The sequence below is a fragment of the Arachis duranensis genome, chromosome 6 (genome assembly GCF_000817695.3).
Source record: "Arachis duranensis cultivar V14167 chromosome 6, aradu.V14167.gnm2.J7QH, whole genome shotgun sequence".
In the NCBI taxonomy this organism is placed as follows: Eukaryota; Viridiplantae; Streptophyta; class Magnoliopsida; order Fabales; family Fabaceae; genus Arachis; species Arachis duranensis.
In genome coordinates, this window is record NC_029777.3 from 6,606,024 (window position 1) to 6,625,968 (window position 19,945).

Below are 19,945 nucleotides of genomic sequence, written 5' to 3' on the forward strand. Positions count from 1 at the left end.
GTTCCTCGGGCAAAAAAACACGATGACCCATATAACACATCTTCCGACTATGTGTAAGATAACTAGAACAAGTCCCATAGTTACAAGAAGGGCAAGCTAGTTTCCCCTTTGTACTCCACCCGGATAACATTGCATATGCAGGGAAATCACTAATTGTCCATAAGAGAGCTGCATGCATTTGAAAAGTTTTATTTCTTGCGGCATCGTATGTTTCTACCCCAAGTTCCCATAACTCCTTCAATTCCTCAATCAATGGTTGCAGGTACACGTCAATATCATTTCCTGGCGATTTTGGTCCCGGGATCAACAGAGAAAGCATGAAGTATTCTTGTTTCATGCACATCCATGGTGGCAAGTTATAAGTCATTAAAATAACCGGCCATGTGCTATGAGATATACTCATGGTTCGAAACGGATTGAATCCATCGCTCGCCAAACCAAGTCTCAAGTTACGAGGTTCCTTGGCGAATTCTGAATGTCGGTTATCAAAATCTTTCCATGATTGACCATCGGCAGGATGCCTTAGCTTTCCATCCTTTTTACGCTCTTCCTGATGCCAACTCATATTCTTAGCGGTCTTTGAGCACATGAATAGCCTTTGAAGCCTGGGAATTAGGGGAAAGTGCCGTAATGTCTTTGCAGGAATGTTGTGAGCTTTCTTTGAAGATATGTCACCTTCAACTACCGCAGGCTCAATCCAACGAGACGTTCCACATTCATGGCAACATGTTTCATTTTCGTGCTCTTTCCAATATAGCATGCAGTCATTTGGGCATGCATCAATATTTTTATAATCAAGACCTAAATCTCTCACCATAGCCTTGGCTTTGTTGAAAGAAGAAGGGAGATTCAAGTTAGGAATAGCCTCTTTCAACAACTCCAGGAGGGAAGTGAACGAGGCATTGCTCCATCCATGTAGACACTTCAATAAGTATAGTCGGATGGTGAAAGATAAAGTAGAAAATTCCTTGCAACCAGGATATAGTTCCTTGCTAGCCTCGTCAACCAAATTATAGAACTTCTTTGCATCTTCGTTCATACCTTCTTTTTCTCCTTCAACATCTGCCACATTCCTAAACCTTTCGTCTAGCAAGCCTTCAATGTCATTGCATGAATAAATCTCACCGGTATCACCAGTATCGACATCCATACCAATTACACTTTCCCCATGATTAACCCATCGTGTATAGCCCTTGACAAATCCAAAGCATATTAAATGGCTATAAATAGACTCTCTTTGACCCCAAAGGAAGTTGCAACATTTTGCACAAGGACATAGAATTTCCTCTCCTTGAGGATTTCCAACGGAGTAAGCATAGTCCAAGAATCTATTGACGCCATCTCTAAACTCTTGGCTATGTCTTGGTAAACTCATCCAGTTCTTGGATGAGTCCTGGGAAAACCTAATTGTTCATAGTGATATTACTATTAAACTAAAAATGATTATGGTCTTAAACACCAGCTAAAAACAATTTTCTTTTATCAAAATGGAATCTGAAACTTGCTATATATACACGGTTGCTCAATATAAAATATATAAAAAGAAATATTAAAAAAATGCTTTTATATTTTAAAAGAAATATTAATAATTCTTTTATTATTCTAAAAAGTTAACCAAATACAAACTAATCATAATTCTTTTATTATTCTAAAAGAAATATTAATAATTACTTTTGAAAAGATATATTTTAAAATAAAAATGCTTTTATATTTTAATTTTTTAATTAAACAATCAGTATTTTGTTACATAAAAAAGTGCAAAAGAATAACATAAACATATAAAAGCAAATAAGTATAAGATAGACTTACGAGGTCATGCCGCAATAATTTGCACTTAGTGTTCAGCTGCGTATACTCAAGTATGAGTGAAGGAATCAATCTGATTAAGAAAGAGAGACCAGAGGAGATGAGAAAGAGTATGAGTAAAAATGAATTGTGACTTGCATAGAATCAATCTGATTCTGCACTTAGTGCAGCTTTTATATACACAAGAGAGTGCAGGTTTTATATAAACAAAAGCACTATTAATACTACTGCCATTTTATTTTTTGTAGCTGTCCATCTTTTGATATATTGCTGCAAATCACATTCATGAATTTTGTACATAGAGGGAACAAAAGCTTTTAAACACTATTAGCAAGGCCATTAAAAAAATATAAATAATTTTGATTAATATTTTTAAGATACTTAATAACCAAATATATTAATGTGGTTGTGATTAAAAGCTTGGAAGGTTGAAAACAGGAGGTAGAAATTTGATTATCCAAGTGTTTGACACTTGTATCTATATCATTTGGAAGCTAAGCTGTTCTTTTAAATCCCCAAATCAAGAAACAAAGTTACTCATCCAAACTAAATAACGAATTATGAGTGACACGAAAAGAAAATGATAACAAAGATAAGAAGAGGTCCACAGAGCCGGTCAAAAAAACTAAGGATAAGATACGTACATGATGACTATATATAAAGAAAAATACAAAGAGATATTTATGAATATACGCATTAATTTGTACAATGAAGTAGCCATATATATCTATTCCGAATAGGGTCCCCCAATGGAAACAAGGCATGTGATGATGCAAGTATTGGTCTTAGCAGTTCCAAGAATGGATACAACTAACCATCCTCACTAATTAAAATAGTTATGTTCTTAGTTACTTCTTTCACATTATGTACCACCACCACACCTTCATCCTTATTTCATTCCCATTCTTTTGACTTTAAGGCCTAGGGACCCACTTTTAAGAATCTTGTCTCATATACCCACCTTTAAGAAAAATACAAAAGAGATATTCTTTGTAGCTGTCCATCTTTTAATGGCCTTGCTAATAGTGTTTAATGCATGACACTTATTTTCTGGTAGGAAACGTAGTGTAGGCATGACAAATAGATAAATACCATGATTTATGTTAGCTAAATTTTACAAGAGGTTAGTGTGATATACCCAAGTAATAGCTTCTTTTTCTCATTTTCTTTCATGCTGTAACTTTCATACCAATAACAAAGCTAACACATGACACAATCTTCTATTAATATGAACTTGCCACTCGTCATCTTCTATTAATATGAACTTGCCACTCGTCATCTTCTATTAATATGAACTTGCCACTCGTCATCTTCTATTAATATGAACTTGCCACTCGTCATCCGGCCTGATTTTGACTCAACAAAATCATAGTCACCGGAAAGGAATTAAGATACAAAACCAGAGACAGCAACTCATATTCAGAGTATGAACATGTATGAAGTATGAATAATAAGATCCCAAACAAAAACAATAATGATATACAATAATTCAAGCATGTTAGAACTTAGAAGAGTACCTTGATAAGGAAGAATATTCAATTATCTTCGTTGTGTGGAATTTGGTTCAGGGAAGATAATAAGACTGCAATTCTTCTTCTTTTCTTGATGCACAACAACACATCCATTTTGCCTGACCCTATATAAAATATCAGTAAATTCATATTACTAGAAATCTCATTTCTAAATATCATGCCAAGTCCTTTGGGTTAGGAGTTACAACAAATAAAGAACTTGCTTTCTTTAAAGATGCTGTCTCAATGTATCTATCTTGCTTGAAACTTGTATTACATATATAAAAACTAGGACTGTCGTTTCTAGGATCCTTTGATAATTTCACTATAAAAAAAACATAACAAGACACTGCATATGACATAAGCATAATGATTTGTCCATATTTATGGCATCAAATTACAACTTGGTAGCAAGCACAGTCAACATGCAAAAGAAAAATTCAAATTATTCCCAGAGAGCAGGGTAAAGCACAGCTGCATCTAAAATTACAGAGGGCATGGTAAGAAAAAAAAAGTTGAATCCTAAAAGTAAATGGCAAATCAGGTTCATGTTGCAATGTTGCATGAATTTAAGCCAGATACAAAAGTTACATAAAAGATGGAAGTGATTCCATTCCGTTGTATAAAAAGAGGCCATTTGATCTATGGAGCAGTATGAGAAGAAGCAAGCTGGTAGCTCTCTGCTCTTCACTCGAAGCTCCAAATATACAAACAAAACTATGCTCAAACTCCACACCCACATGCACACACTTGACCCAAAAACAATAATTAGTTTCGCATATAATACTTTCCCTGTTTCCCAATTGCTAATCTCAAAATATCAGCACTACTTACCCTGTTTCCCAATTTCTACAGAGTACATAGAATGAAAATAAGCTAAAATTCAAAATCATAATAAAAGAACCAAAATAGAATGGTACTGCACAAAGCTATGTATGTAAAAATAAGTTTAAGTTTAACTAGAAGATTTAAAATACACATGCAGTTCCATTAAACCCACACAGTGACAGTAGAGTTACCTCAACACTAATACACACAGCAACAAGTTTCATATATTGAGTAGGCAGCCCGTGTTAAGCAACCCGTGTTCAATGCTTAGCTTCTTTCAATTATTGAGTAGGCAATATTTTGGTCCCAGCCATCACTCTGCACATGAAAACACTTACCTTATTAGCTTGTTCTTTTCCATGTGTTGTATATATACTTGTATGTGATGCAATTATCAAATAAATAATATCAGATGTTTCAATCAATCAATTAAGACACAAAAATAAGGCTCCGGGGTTTTCCTGTTCAAACATCATCAGTCCCCTTGATATCCTCTACCGAAGCTATACCTGACGTGGAGAATGTTGCTACTAGCTTTTACCTTGAGGAATCTGATCTAAAAGCATTGTTGGCTCCCGGTTGTTTCTATAATACTCATGCTGGTTTGGAGATTGTTGTTTTCTCAGGTAGGAAGGGCTCCCATTGTGGAGTTGGCATCAAAAGGCAGCAAATTGGGATTTTTAAAATACAGGTAAGCCCTGAGTGGCAAGAAGGAAAGCCACTGACTCTTTTTAGTGGGTGGATAGGTATTGGGAAGAGGAAACCGGAGAACGGACGGGCAGTTGCCGAGCTACACTTAAGAGTTAAGCTAGATCCCGACCCTCGATATGTATTCCAGTTTGAAGATGTTACCACATTGAGTCCTCAGATTGTTCAACTTCAAGGCTCCATCAAGCAGCCAATCTTCAGTGTCAAGTTTACTAAGGACAGGTGAACTCAAAATTTTAAATTCATTTATGATTTACAAAATCATACTGAATGAATTGAAAGTCTAGTTTGTTGCATGATAAATGGTCATTCATTAATTAACATATTACAAAATTACTACTGAATATGGAAAGTTTTAATTTACAATTTGTTACATAAGAACTTAAAGCCCAAACATTTTGCTAATGGAATAGTCTTAATTGGAAAGTGTAGTGTGTTAGCTTCACTATTTGTGTCTGTTGGATCTGAATATACAAAATGTGAAGATTTCAGTAAATTTGTTCTGTTGTTAATAAAATGTTTGATAGTTATGAAATGACAGGGTTTCCCAGATTGAGCCATTGAGCAATTATTGGTGTGGTTCTACGATTTCCGACATGGAGATGGAGAGGCGAGAGAGAAAAGGGTGGAAGGTGAAGATACATGATCTATCTGGCTCAGCTGTAGCTGCAGCCTTCATAACAACTCCCTTTGTTCCATCTTCAGGTTGTGATTGGGTTGCAAGGTCCAACCCAGGAGCTTGGCTAATTCTTCGTCCGGACGCTTGTAGACCAGAGAGCTGGCAGCCGTGGGGAAAGCTTGAAGCTTGGCGCGAACGCGGCCTCCGAGACTCTGTATGCTTTAGATTCCATGTCCTATCTGAGGCTCGGGAAGGCGGCGAACTTCTCATGTCAGAAATATTTTTAAGTGCTGAAAAGGGTGGCGAGTTTTTCATAGACACTGAAAGACACATGCGGACTGCAAACACTGCAGCAAGTCCACTACCTAGTCCACAGAGCAGTGGGGACTTTGGTGCGCTCACTCCGGTAGCCGGAGGCTTTGTCAGCTTGAATTAAAACAGCATTGCATCAATCCTATATTTAAATTTGTCGGAAAGATAACTTTGAAAGCTAATAATATTTTCACTTCTTCTTTTCCAATTTTATTCAGTTTTTAAAGAAGATGAAGTATACAAATATGAGTTTGGCCAAGAACTGAAGTGATCTCATTTTTCTGGGTCTGGAAACTTGAAATATCAGTGCTTAAAAGCTGTGGAAGCCTTAGCAATGCACAAATTTAGTCCATGTCAATCTGCATCTGGTGTTATATAAATTTGAGTTTGATGTAACCATTTATAAAATGATTTAGATTTATAAAATATTAAACTGTTTGTATGTTAATATTCTAAAAAAAGATATGGAACTAAAAAACCTTTTTATCTCCTTTTTTTATTGTGTTCCTTATGACAGATTTTATTTTCTAGAAGCAAAGGAGACTATTAGAATTTAGACGCATTGTCATTGGTGGTAGCTAGGAACTAGGATCTAACATTTGTTACATAATCAATTTACACTATCAAAAAATAACAAAATCCTAACTCAAAATAAGCTAACTAAGATCAACTCTGGCTAATAGCTAAGCATTTTACATTTTCTAGCAATACAAGTAAAATCACCAGTTAAAAGCTAAAGGACTCAAAGTGCAGATTTTCAGTCAAATTAAATGAGCAAACAGCCGCTACCTCCTGCCTCATTTCCTTGGGTCCAGAAACAAGAACTCCCACAATAATAAAAAACCAAAATAAAATGGTACTGCACAAAGCTATGTATGTAAAAACAAGTTTAAGTTCAACCAGAAGATTTAAAATACACATGCAATTCCATTAAACGCACACAGTGACAGTAGAGTTGCTTCAACACTAATGCACACATACAGCAACAAATTTCATATAACCAAAAATTAGGATTCAAAACACAAAAATAGAAAAGAAAAACAGAGATAAAATCATGAGTACCTGTAAAACAATGATCAGCGGTGATGAACCCTAGCAGAAGAACGCTGGCAAATTGGAAGAGATCATAGATGAACGGCAAGCAAAACCTAAAGACTTTATAGATCTGGTTACAAAATACACAAATATACACAAATATGAACGGCAAGCTCGAAACAGCAACATTATTACCAAAAACCCTATAATAGCAACATCAACATTATTAAAATTAGGATTCAAAATGAAAAAGAAAAAGGAATATGCAGAATCATAGGTACCCGGTGATGAACAAGCGAGTAGAAATGATGGAAGCTCGAACTGCTAGCAGAGACAATCGAAGATCAAACGCGAACAAATTGGATTGAATCTCGATTGCGAGCAGAGAAGATTGAATCTCGAACTACAAGCAGAGAGAATCAAAGCTCAAACGCGTGTCAAGACCTCCATTGCCATCCTCGAAGAGAAGAAGACGAAGAAGAAGATGATTTAGTAGCACGTCAATGTCTGAAGAAGATGAAGATGAGGATGAATTAGCAAAGAAGAGCACACGTCAATGTCTCCTCTATTGCCATCATCGAAGAGAGGAAGATGAAGATGATTTTGTGCTTGTTAGGGTTGGGGTTTTGTCTCAGACTTTCTTTCAGTAAAAGGAGAAGAAGATGATGAATTGAAGGCCCGTGGAGCAAAAGGGGTTTTGTTTTTCTTCTTTTTAGTTAAAGTGAAAAAAATATTTTGTTAAAATATCTGGAGAGAAGCTTATAATTTTAAAAAAAATATTAATTTATTTTAGACAACATTTATAAGTTGATGTTTATTAAAAATTTTAAAGCAACTTTTATAAAATGTAATATATGAATATAATAAATGTTGTCTATTTAATTTATTAAAGCAACATTTTTGTTATGTTTTTTAATTAACTAAAAAATAACATTTATAACATGTTGATTTAAAAGAGTTGCAATAGTCTTATTTTTTTGCAACAAATATTAAGAGTTGCTTTTTATTATTTTAGACAACATTTTTTAAGTATTGTTTCGAATATATGTTGCCATAGATCAAAATTGTTGTAGTGTGGTTCGGACAAAGAGAGAAGAGAGAGCACCGAATGCAAAAACCAACATGCAATTACCTCTACTTCATCCATTCTCACCAAACTTCATCAATCTGGGCCTTCCATCTTGACTTGCTCCCCAAGAAGGATTTCTGACCCTTGATGAGTCCTTGATGCTTGACAGCTCCATCTGTTCTATCTTCTGCCTCTTCCTCCACGTAGCTACAGTAGCTACCTTTTGTGATGGTTGATCAGAGAGTAGAGATGAGCCATACCCAGGGATCTTCTTCTCTGACCGAGTTTGATTTCTGTCATTTTTGGGTATGGAGAGCTTGAGACTTCTTCACCACATCTTACCCTTAGTGGCAAAGATCTTAGCCACACCATACTGTAGACTTTCTTTTTGCTAAGGACATCATCACTATCTTAGCCCTTTTCTTGCTTCTAGCTTCATTGCTACAGTACCTCATCTCTAATAACTTGCTTCTTCTTCTTCTCTATGACATGACCAAAATAATAAGAGAGAATAGAGAGAAGAGAGAAAACTTTCAATGTAATTAAAGAATGAAATTAAAAATGAATTAATTTTCCACTTCCCTTTACTTAGTAACGTGTGAGAGTAATGATGGTAATCAAATCAATGTGAGCTTTCTCTCTTATGTTACCAAGGCATGCAATAAATCCAAGTTAATCGAAATTTGAATTCCACAACCCATTAAGAAAGGCATCCGTGAAAGGCATGCTTTTCATTTAATACAAAAATGGATTCCACCATGTTAAATGAGTAACCGAAACATTGTGTCCCATTTTCTTTTGATTTTGGCCCAACTACTTTGTTGGGCTTTAAATTGATTTTCCTGGCCCAACAAGCATAGCAATAATTCAGCCACTTATGTTTAGATAATTTTTCATAAGGTTGAAAATTAACTTTATACTGAGCTTGTCATTTTTGAACCATAACTAAATATGCACAACATAAAATTATTAATTAACAAATGTGAATTAAAAATTTAATTTAATAATTTTGTAATTAATTATTTTAATAATGTTTGATCATCATCAAATTAATTTGGAATTTTTTAAACTCATCAGTAAGCATATTACATTAAAGCTACAAAATTATGGATTCGAATTTGATAATTAACAAAAAACATTTTATAAATTATATTTAATAAAAAAATATTTAAAATATATATATATACACTAATTTTTTCCATATATATATCAACATTCAAGAATATTACGGAATTTTATGTTATTATTATACCTGTCTATGAAATGTAATGAGATATTATAGATTGAATGAGCTATCAATTCAGTTTTTGTCTATTTTTTAGAGTGATATTGCGACTCCTTAAAATAAAAATAATTTTTTTGTTCATGTCCTCTATTTTTGCGACATAATACGGTAGTTTTTGTGGGTGTTTTTTTTGTTAACTCTAAACGAAAAAACACTAACATGTGATGTTTAGAAATGGACATAGGTCTAATTGTCTCTAAATACAAATTAATTAGGAGTTTATTTGTCTTTATTTTTTAAATAATATTTTTTTAAAATTATTTTTTTATTCATTATATTAATATTATTTTCAATAAATTATTCAATACATAGTATAATAAGTACAAACTAATTAATAAATTATTTAAATTTAAAATATAATTTATTAGTGTTCGATATGTCAGGTACCGGACGGTTCGGAGGGATCCTCGGGTGGATAGGTGAAGTGTGGCCTAGGACCGAGTCACGAGGGTGGAGCTGGAGTAGCCGACGTCTTGAGCTCCTGATATGGAGAAATGGGGGAGGTGTCACCTGCAAGGACACTCCGACGCTCTAGTCAGTCACATGTGCAGGCGAAAAGTGAGGAGTGGTATGTGACGTACCTTGGGGGAGGGGTAGGACCCTCCCCATATATACCGTGTCAGAAGTGGGTCCCACAAGGACAGACTCACCTTTCTCGAAACTTCCTCATATAACTGTAGTGGAGAGTTGTCAAGGATGCGTGTTCGGATTGTTGGTTGTGCTGCTGGTACCTGACCGTTCGGGTTGGATAATCAATGGGTCAGGTCGGCCCGCAAATGATCTGGGTCGGGCCGTAACAATTAGGAAGCAAAATAAATAATTCTCAAATATAATTTTTAAATATATAAATAATAAATATTAAAATACGGTTAATACATTAATAATAATAATAATCTTATGATATATTATTAGTATTATGATTTAGATCATTTTCACAATAAAATGAAAATTAATAAACACATTATTTGATATATAGCAAATTTTTTTTGAGTAATAACAAATTTAATTTTTTATCTCTTTAAACTAAATTAAAAATTCTATTTGATATCTTTGCACTAAAATGCACTATGAGTAGGCTACTAATACTATACGAAATAAAAACATAATATATATTATAGAGACCACTTATAAATTCAACAAACTCAAAGTATCAATAATATTATTAATCCATTAATGATACATATTGTCATAAAGTTATAGATCAACAAAAATTTATCAATATAAGAATAATGTAGATTAATTAAAATTTTAAATATATTAAAATTCAATTAAATTTACATATATTTTACTCAAAATATACGTAAAATTTTAATTGATTTGAATAAAATATATGTAAATTTAATTAAATTTTAATATACGTAAAATTTTAATTAATCCACATTATTTTTATATTGATAAATTTTTATCGATTTGTAACTTTATGACAAAGGAGTCACTCAGATCAAGATGTTTTCTAGTAATTAAAATTTAATACATATAATCGATTAAATCGTATTATTTTGTCAAAATTGGATAGACAAATTAATTTGGCCCAAAAATCGATAAACCAAACTTTGAATTGATCTACATTAATATTTTTTTTTTATAGAAAATGACTAAAATACTTCTTATATATATATATATATATTGAAAACCCTAAAATCTAATCCTATAACGACAGAGAGAAAAGAGAAAATAAAAATAGTATTTTAGTCATTTTTTTAAATAATAATATTATAGTTATTTTTTTATAAAAAATATTAATTTAGACCGGTTCAAGGTATAGTTTACTGATTTTTTGGTCAAATCAATTTATCTGATATAATTTTGATAAAAATAACATAGTTTAATCAATTATATATATCGAATTTTAATGACTAAAAATATCTTTAAAAAAAGACGTTTTAAGCGTCTTTATCTGAGTGGCTCCCTTATGACAATCTGTATTATTAATTGATTAATAATAAAGATAAATACTAAATCGGTACCCGAAAGATTCTAACACTTACAAAATGGTACGTGACTTTTGTTATTGACAAAAATAGTCTCTCAACATCAACAGCAACCAAAACCTCCATCGCTCTCCCTCTCCAAATGCATACTCTGCCCTCCCTCTTTCAATACCACCACAGCTAGGGATGGAAATAGGCCAGGGGCCTGCAGCCTGGCCTGATGGAAAATAGGCACAGGCTCAAGCTATTAAAAAAGCCTATATTCTTTAAAAGGTCAGGCCTAGACTTTTGAAATAGCCTGTTGGGTCTGTCAAGACGGGCTGAGCCTGCAAATACATATAGAGAGTTTTATTATACTAGTAAAAATGCTATTAGAAGGATTTAAACTTGGTCTTCTATCTTATAATAATACCTTTATCCACTTAGCCATTTGTCTCTTTAATTATATATGTGTATTTTGTATCAATATTATTCATAAATTTATTATTTTATATTTTATAATTTTAAAAATTAAATTATATCTTAAATTTAATTATTATTAAAAAAATGCCTATTGACAGGCTTCAGGCCAGGCCAGGCTCAGTACTCATTAAAAAACATATACCAGGCTAAGACCAATATACTCTATTACAGGTCTGGCCTGTTAAGAGTAAAGCTTGGCCTGTCCTGTTTCCACCCTATTAGAAGGATTTAAACTTGGGTCTTCTATCTTATAATAATACCTTTATCTACTCAGCCATTTGTCTCTTTAATTATATATGTGTATTTTGTATCAATATTATTCATAAATTTATTATTTTATATTTTATAATTTTAAAAATTAAATTATATCTTAAATTTAATTATTATTAAAAAAAATGCCTATTGACAGGCTTCAGGCCAGGCCAGGCTCAGTACTCATTAAAAAACATATACCAGGCTAAGACCAATATACTCTATTACAGGTCTGGCCTGTTAAGAGTAAAGCCTGGCCTGCCCTGTTTCCACCCCTACTCGCAGCAACAACAACTTCAACATGAATCCCGCCTTGTGCATGCAGCAACCCATTGGCCAGCGACAAACCCTTAAATGGAGCTCAGTACCGCGGCGGATTAGTCCTTGGCCTGCCGGGCTGGGGGATACCGTGGACAAAAAAAAAAAAAACAACAACTTCAACATCAACAACAACAGCAACAATCTCAACCATCAAAGACCACCACCACCACCATCATAGCCACAATAAGGTCTGACAACGAAATTCATAAACAAAGCAATGTTTTTAATTGGACAACGTGGTCCATAGATCCTTGCAACAAAGAACGAAAAATCGTTAGCGGAAGCAACAACGATGGCCTATGGCGTATGCAACGGGGAGAAAAGAGGAGAAGTGTGACGGAGAGGGATCTAGCAGATGGAGCTGATCCAGTGAGATCTGGCGCTGATGATACGCAAATCGCGGTTCGGACTAGGACACCGGGTTTAGGTACTTGTGGAAGTTGTGGTTGTGTTGACGGAGGGAGGGAGGAGTGTGCATTGGGGAGGGGGCTGCGATGGGAGGGAGAGGAAGGGGGAATGTACGTTGAGAGCGAGGCTGCGACGGGGAGGAAGAGTGTGTGCTGGAGAGGGGGCTTTGGTGGTGGTTTGCCATGTCACCAAAACATGGTGGTCATGTCAGCATTATGTTTGTTGGAAATTTGCTCTAGCGAGCTCGAGAACACACTTGTAAAATTTTAAAAATTTTTTAGAATTATTTTGTCGCTAACAAAAGTCAGGTACTATTTTGTCAGCGCCAAAATCTTTCGGATACTGATTTGGTATTCACTTCTTAATAATATTATTGATGTTTTGAGTTTGTTGAGTTTATAAATAGTCTCCATAATATATATATATATATTTATTATGTTTTATTTCATTTAGTATTAGTAGCCTACTCATAATGTATTTTATTTTAAAGATAATAAACAAATGAATAAATAAAAAATATAATCTATTTTGTCACAGTGACTCTGCCGGCGGCGCAGGAACGAAACAATCAACCTACCAAACTCATCGAATCCATTCTAGAAAAACCAGTGCTTTCTTTTTTGGAGCACAACAAAAACTAACCACACCCATCCAATTGGTCTTATTTTAATCCACACATACCAGAAATATATTAGTCCTTCTTCTTTTGTATGATTGCCTTTGAACTTTACTTTAGCACGCAATTCATAATGATTTTTTCCTTTTTCATTACTTTATATTCCCGAAACAGAAGCAAAACATTGCACCCTAACCCTTCTTCCTTTAGCTAGAATTAGGAAAATAATATGAGAATCCACAATCTTTTATTTTACTTTTGCAAATATTTATTAGGTTATGTCACATTCATCTTGCGTGGCATTGGGGTCCCCTCTTATTTGCACAAACAGTTAGCTCTCTTGTCACTCCATTGGTGCAATCAACTAAACCAAATAAATAAAATTATAAAATTTAACTCATTTTGAATTATTCAGTTAATCATTAAGAGATATTTGAAAAAATAAAAATTAAATAATTATAATCAATTCAATAATTTTCTCCGCACACCAACCACAAACCTCAAACCTCATCTCCTCCACTCAAAAACACAAGCTTTTTTTTTTTATTTCTTCTCTCTCTCTCTCTCTCTCTCTCTCTCTCTCTCTCTCTCTGCCATGGAGTGTGAACCTTTGTTAAGCACCTCCAAAATCATGGACAACCGCGATGTACAATACTTCGGACCTTCAAAATCCTTCAGCGATGTGGTAACCCTGACCCTGCAGAACACAGAGATAGAATCCTTGAATCAAAAGCAGCAACAGCCGCCATTGCCAGCTTCTTCGAAGAAGAAGAAACTGAGTCGTTGCAAAACTGCTCCAGCCATGATCACAATGAAAGAAGTGAAAAAGAAAGAAGCGGAAGTTCCAAAACCGCAAAGCAGCTCGGTGATCAGACAAGGGCTTATCTTGCTTGTGATATACCTGTCTATTGGAGTTGCCATATACTCCTTCAACAGGGAACGTTTCTCCGGCATTGAAACACACCCTGTGATCGACGCACTCTACTTCTGCATAGTCACCATGTGCACCATAGGGTACGGTGACATAGCTCCTCTGACCCCAGTCACAAAGGTCTTCGCTTGCGTCTTCGTCTTAGTTGGGTTTGGATTCATAGACATACTCTTAAGCGGTCTCGTCAACTATGTCTTGGATTTGCAAGAAAACACCATCCTTGCTGGCTTACAAATGGGGTCTCCGATTCATCAGGAACAGCAACAAGAAGCAGGGTTCTCAGCAAGGAATTACATTATTGACGTGGCAAAGGGGAGGATGAGGATAAGATTGAAGGTTGGTTTGGCTCTTGGTGTGGTTGTTCTTTGCATTGGGATTGGGGGTTTTGTGCTCTACTCTGTGGAGGGTTTGGATTGGGTTGATTCCATTTACTTGTCTGTTATGTCTGTTACAACAGTTGGTTATGGTGATAGAGCTTTCAAGACTCGTCAAGGTCGCTTGTTTGCGGCTATTTGGCTCTTGTTTTCGACCTTGATGGTTGCAAGGGCATTCTTGTATTTGGCTGAAGCTAGAATCGATAGAAGGCATAGAAGAATGGCTAAGAAGGTTTTGCATAGAGATATCACTGTTGATGATTGGCTTGCTGCTGATATCAACAACACTGGTTTCATCAGGTAATCTTCATTAATTACTCTCCTAATTTTTCATTCATATGCTTCTGGATTTAGATCAGTACTTGATGAATAGAATAGGAGAATCTAATCTGATCAAACTGCCATCCTTATTAGCTAACATAACATGGCAGGTGATTATTGATGATTATTATTATTATATTATTGGTATTATTGGTTTTGACAGCTAGCTATAAATGTGTAGCAAGACATTTTTTAGTAAGCACAATGAGACATTAGCTCTTGGCTTGGATCTTGTATCATACATGTGACGGTTACATGTCGTTTTCTTGAAAAAACAAAGGGAAAAGAAGAAGAAAAAGTTGTCTTAGTCCTATGAAGTTGTATTTACTATGCAGAGTTATATAGGTAATGACAGATAGTATTAGGCATAAATAATGCATGCATTTATGCAACTTTTTCTGTCTGGTTATTTAATAGGACCAATAACAAATGTGTCATTCTATTTTGATTTTTTTCTTACTGAGAATTATTTTTTTTTTTGAATTTTTTATTGCAGTAAGTCAGAGTATGTAATTTTCAAGCTGAAAGAAATGGGTAAAATACAGGAAAAAGATGTAATGCAAATATGTGACCAATTCAGGAAGCTTGACCCTTCTAACTGTGGCAAGATTACACTTCCTCATCTCTTGGGGGATAACTCATGACACAGTATAAGAAGCACTTCAATTCAGCCTATATCATAACATTCATGTGTATATATGCATAATTTTTCAGCAAAGGAAAGAGGATAGGAAGCTCTGCAAGAATTATGCAGATGTACCTTATCTTGATGTAGTGGGAGGTATGATTCATGAAATTATTTGTAAGTAAGTTTTGTACAAAAATAAAAATCAATCAATTTGTAGAAAGGTTCTCTAGAAAGGAGAATGCTTGAGACCCATATCATTCCATACCCAACACCATACCATGGAAAAGATTTGCGCATTATTACTTCATTATATTATACAATATATTGTCATCATAAGTCATAACACATTGAAAATTTTAGGTTGATCAAATTAAAATGTAATGCATCTGTAATCAATGGCATTCTGTTAAGCCAAATGGCACTCATCTCTACAACTAAGATTTATTGGAGTAAATTTAAAGAAATTATGAAAATTAAAGTTTGTAGTCAACTTACTCGTCTGTTTAAAAAAGTGTCACAGATTCGAATTTTGTCGTGTATAAATTAATTGCAGTCTGTTGGGAATGGATCTTGTTTAGTGGAAAAAAAATTAGATGGTGTCCCGTGTTTAATTTTACTATTCATTGCTCTCTTTTTCTTATTTATATTTGGTTCCACTTATAGAATTGTGAGAGATCATATTTTATTCTCTTAAATGTTAAAAAAATGGAGAGAATTTATTTTCCAGTTCTGTTATGGTTTTTTCCACTCTAATCAGCTTCTCATTGGGCTTTAGAGCTAAGGTGGACCACTATTTTTGGACTTTATATGGTGGACAGAATACAAAAGGGTCCACACACTCAACGAACACTGAAAAGAAAAAGAAGACGACTTCATGCAAAGTAAAAGTAGTTAATTTCAACACCAAAAAGAAAAAGTTGTAGTTAATTTATTCTGTTCACACTCCATATATACAAAATTACAAATTCATCAGAGATTTAGGTGCAGTAATTTTTATGTCAAATTAATAATTGACATAAAAATAATTATACTTGAACCTCCAACACTGCTTATGATAAGTGTGATTACAAAATTGATAGGTGTAGATATTTCCTGTGTACTAATTTGCTGAAATAGTACACATCACACGTGTTAGACCATAAGGCACTAAGGCATGTAAAAAAGAAAATAAGCAAAAGTACTGAATTAAAAATAAAAAAGTGATTAATCAGACTTAATAAATTTGAGAAAAGCCATAACAATACTTAAATATTAAAAGATTGTAAAAAGTGGGATTGTTTTTAAATTTTAATATAAAAATGAAGAACCAAGTGTAGAGTGGCCTTTCTTTGTTACTTGTGAATAATGGCAAGTTTTCCAACCCATATTATTCCCTTGTGATTTATTACTATTTTTATCTGAGTTACATGAGAATCTGTTTTAGTTTTTTCAAGGAGTAATATTATAGGTACAAGTTCTTTTTCAATTAAATCTAATTAAATTAGTTTAACATCAATAAAATCATTCTCATTATTTTCATTCACCCACTTATAGGTACAAGATTTTATGGAGTAATATTTTTTTTAATATGAAAATTGGAATATAATTTCTACATATAGTTGGGGTCCTTTTAATTTAATTCCTTAAAATGACAAAAATGATACACCAAATTTTAATTTGTAGAAATAAAAACAAGTCCTTCACAAAATAAAAAACTTAAAAAGCAGTAGAAACTAGAAACGTAAAAAAGTTAGTTATGTGAGGAATTGTCCTTATAAATAATGCTGGAGAAGAAAGTGCTAAGTGATGAAATTATTGATTCTCACTAAATCTTAAAGATTTAAAGAAAATAAAATATTTTATTTTATTTTTATTTAAACTCAAATCAAAAGTAATAATAACTTATTTTATTTAGTATTTACAACAAAAAGATCCTTCCAAATCAAAACCACCATGATGAAATGCTACATTAGACCCTATATCATTGTCTAGTGTGCTCTAATTTTGAGGCACACATGAGAATTATGGATAAGCAGTTGCATAGGTTGTTTGTGTTGATGAATGTTCTTATTGTGTTCAGCTTCTTTGATCTCTCAACAGTAGCAGAGAGTGAGAATCATGTTTCTGCAGTAGGAGATCCAGGAATGAAGAGAAATGAACTGAGAGTAGCATTTGAAGCTTGGAATTTCTGCAATGAGGTTGGGGAAGAAGCTCCTCACATGGGTAGCCCAAGAGCTGCTGATTGCTTTGATCTTTCAAGTAAGTCCAATTCACACAACAAAATATAGATCTTTTTGTCTTTGGTTAAAGAATCTGGTTCTAAATTTTATGATGCATTGGTTGCAATGTTGTCACAGATTCTCTCAAACACAAGGTAACAAAAGATGATAACAAACTTGGGGTTGGAAAACCAATTCCTGGTATAAAATCAGATTCAATTGATATAAACAACACAGACCTTTATGCTGTTGAAAAAGAACTGTATCTTGGTTCATTGTGTGAAGTTGAAGACACACCAAAGCCTTGGCAATTTTGGATGATAATGCTGAAGAATGGAAACTATGACACAAGCTCTGGTTTGTGTCCCATGGATGGGAGAAAGGTTCCCCCTTTTGGTAGTCATGGGAGGTTTCCTTGCTTTGGGAAAGGCTGCATGAACCAACCCATCTTGTGTCATCAACAAACAAGGATAAAAAATGGAACAATGCATGGAATGTTTCATGGTACATATGATTTGGATTCTGATTGCAAGGGTGAGAAAGATGGCTTGTCTTACTATGAAGTTGTGTGGGAGAAGAAAGTTGATGATTCTGCGAGTTGGATCTTCAAACATAAGCTCAGAACTTCAAAGAAATATCCATGGTTGATGCTGTACCTTAGAGCTGATGCAACCACAGGATTCTCTGGAGGGTATCATTATGACACAAGAGGAATGCTTAAAATTGTAAGTATATAGCTTAATTTATCTTCTGAGTGTTCAATAAACCATAAAATTTGGTAAAGTTGGTCAATTTCGTTCGATACTTGCATGTTTTTAGAACATATTTAATGTCTGCTCTAAGAACATTTACAATCGCCTGTTTTTATTTATAATAATTATAAGTTGGATGATTAGGCACTATTATTAACCATTTGAGTCCATGGTTCAGCTTCCAGAATCACCAAATTTTAAGGTCAAGTTGAGCTTAGATATAAAAAAGGGTGGGGGTCCCAAGAGCCAGTTCTACCTGTTGGACATAGGTAGCTGCTGGAAGAACAATGGTGCTCCTTGTGATGGAGATGTTCTAACTGATGTAACCAGATACAGTGAGATGATCATAAATCCTGAAACACCAGCCTGGTGCAGCCCAAAGGGTTTGGAAAATTGCCCTCCATTTCATATCACACCAGACAACAAGAAAATCCATAGAAATGACACTGAAAACTTCCCCTATTCTGCTTATCACTTTTACTGTGCTCCTGGTAATGCTCAACAATTAGAGCAACCTGTTAAAACTTGTGATCCTTATAGCAATCCTCAAGCACAAGAGATTGTTCAGTTGTTGCCTCACCCTATATGGGGTGATTATGGCTATCCAACAAAAAAAGGAGATGGTTGGGTTGGAGATCCAAGAACTTGGGAACTTGATGTTGGTGGTCTTTCAAGTAGACTATACTTCTATCAGGTATGTTAATGTTATTTGAGTTTATGTTTTGTTACATAATAGAAAAATGAATAATGGGCATGTTTTAATTTATGTTGGTATAGGATCCTGGAACAGTTCCTGCTAAAAGAATATGGACTTCTGTGGATACTGGAACTGAGATATTTGTCAGCACAAAAGATGAAGTAGCAGAGTGGACTCTTAGTGATTTTGATGTTATTCTTACAGAACCAAAGTCATGAATCAAATTTATTTATTTACTTATTTATTTATTTTTATTTTTTTCCTGCTTTTTTTCTGTTGTAAGAGTTAGATTGATTGGCAGAAACTAACTAGCAAGGAGGAATTATCTCACTGAGACAAAAGGGCAAGACATCTTAATCTTGCTAATAAGCTTTCAGAAATCACCAAAAAAGAGAGACCAATTTTTTGTTTTTTAATTTTACTTTTTTTTCCCCTTCTCTTCTAAAGAAGCCACAGAGCTAATTCAAAAGCCACCTATTGGATCATTTGATGTTTATGTTAATAAAAGAGCTTAGTTTTTAAATGCTGCTTATTATATTATATATCCAATACTCAATCAGTCAATCTATAAGATGATCAATTAAGAGAAGATATCATCTAGAATGATCCATTTGCAAAACAGCTAATTAAGAAATTAAATTCAAATAATTGGAAGGAAAAAAAAAGGTTCACACTCACATATGAAGTTAGGATGAGTCATTCCACACAATTATCACGGTCCGTGAAGGACTCCATGTAATTATGTAAAGCAATAGCAGATAGTTGAGCCCAAAGGACCTACCACCATGTGCCCTCACCTAACTTTTAACTTATCAACCTAAGTTCTAGTCTTTGAACAAAAGATACCATGAGCTTCATGGGTTCTAGCTAGCAACTCCTTG

General features: G+C 34.0%; 4 protein-coding genes across 4 annotated transcripts; 3 read left to right on the forward strand and 1 right to left on the reverse strand.

Moving 5' to 3' along the window:
* Positions 1-47: 47 nt before the first annotated feature.
* LOC127748415 (uncharacterized) lies at positions 48-1,375 on the reverse strand. The gene is made up of 2 exons (XM_052262922.1): positions 218-1,375; positions 48-62 (listed from the first exon to the last, which is right to left on the reverse strand). The coding sequence occupies exons 1-2, from the start codon at positions 1,373-1,375 to the stop codon at positions 48-50; spliced, it is 1,173 nt and encodes a 390-aa protein (XP_052118882.1).
* A 2,586-nt stretch (positions 1,376-3,961) lies between these two features.
* On the forward strand, positions 3,962-5,908 carry LOC107492275 (uncharacterized). Its single transcript, XM_016113278.1, has 3 exons — positions 3,962-3,989; positions 4,580-5,075; positions 5,395-5,908. Exons 1-3 carry the CDS (start codon positions 3,962-3,964, stop codon positions 5,906-5,908), a joined length of 1,038 nt encoding a protein of 345 aa, XP_015968764.1.
* A 7,785-nt stretch (positions 5,909-13,693) lies between these two features.
* LOC107492331 (two-pore potassium channel 5) lies at positions 13,694-15,674 on the forward strand. The gene is made up of 2 exons (XM_016113335.3): positions 13,694-14,768; positions 15,286-15,674. The coding sequence occupies exons 1-2, from the start codon at positions 13,759-13,761 to the stop codon at positions 15,431-15,433; spliced, it is 1,158 nt and encodes a 385-aa protein (XP_015968821.1). The 5' UTR covers positions 13,694-13,758; the 3' UTR covers positions 15,434-15,674.
* A 1,577-nt stretch (positions 15,675-17,251) lies between these two features.
* On the forward strand, positions 17,252-19,444 carry LOC107492332 (uncharacterized). The gene is made up of 4 exons (XM_016113337.3): positions 17,252-17,655; positions 17,754-18,340; positions 18,546-19,061; positions 19,145-19,444. Exons 1-4 carry the CDS (start codon positions 17,412-17,414, stop codon positions 19,280-19,282), a joined length of 1,485 nt encoding a protein of 494 aa, XP_015968823.1. The 5' UTR covers positions 17,252-17,411; the 3' UTR covers positions 19,283-19,444.
* Positions 19,445-19,945: the final 501 nt, after the last annotated feature.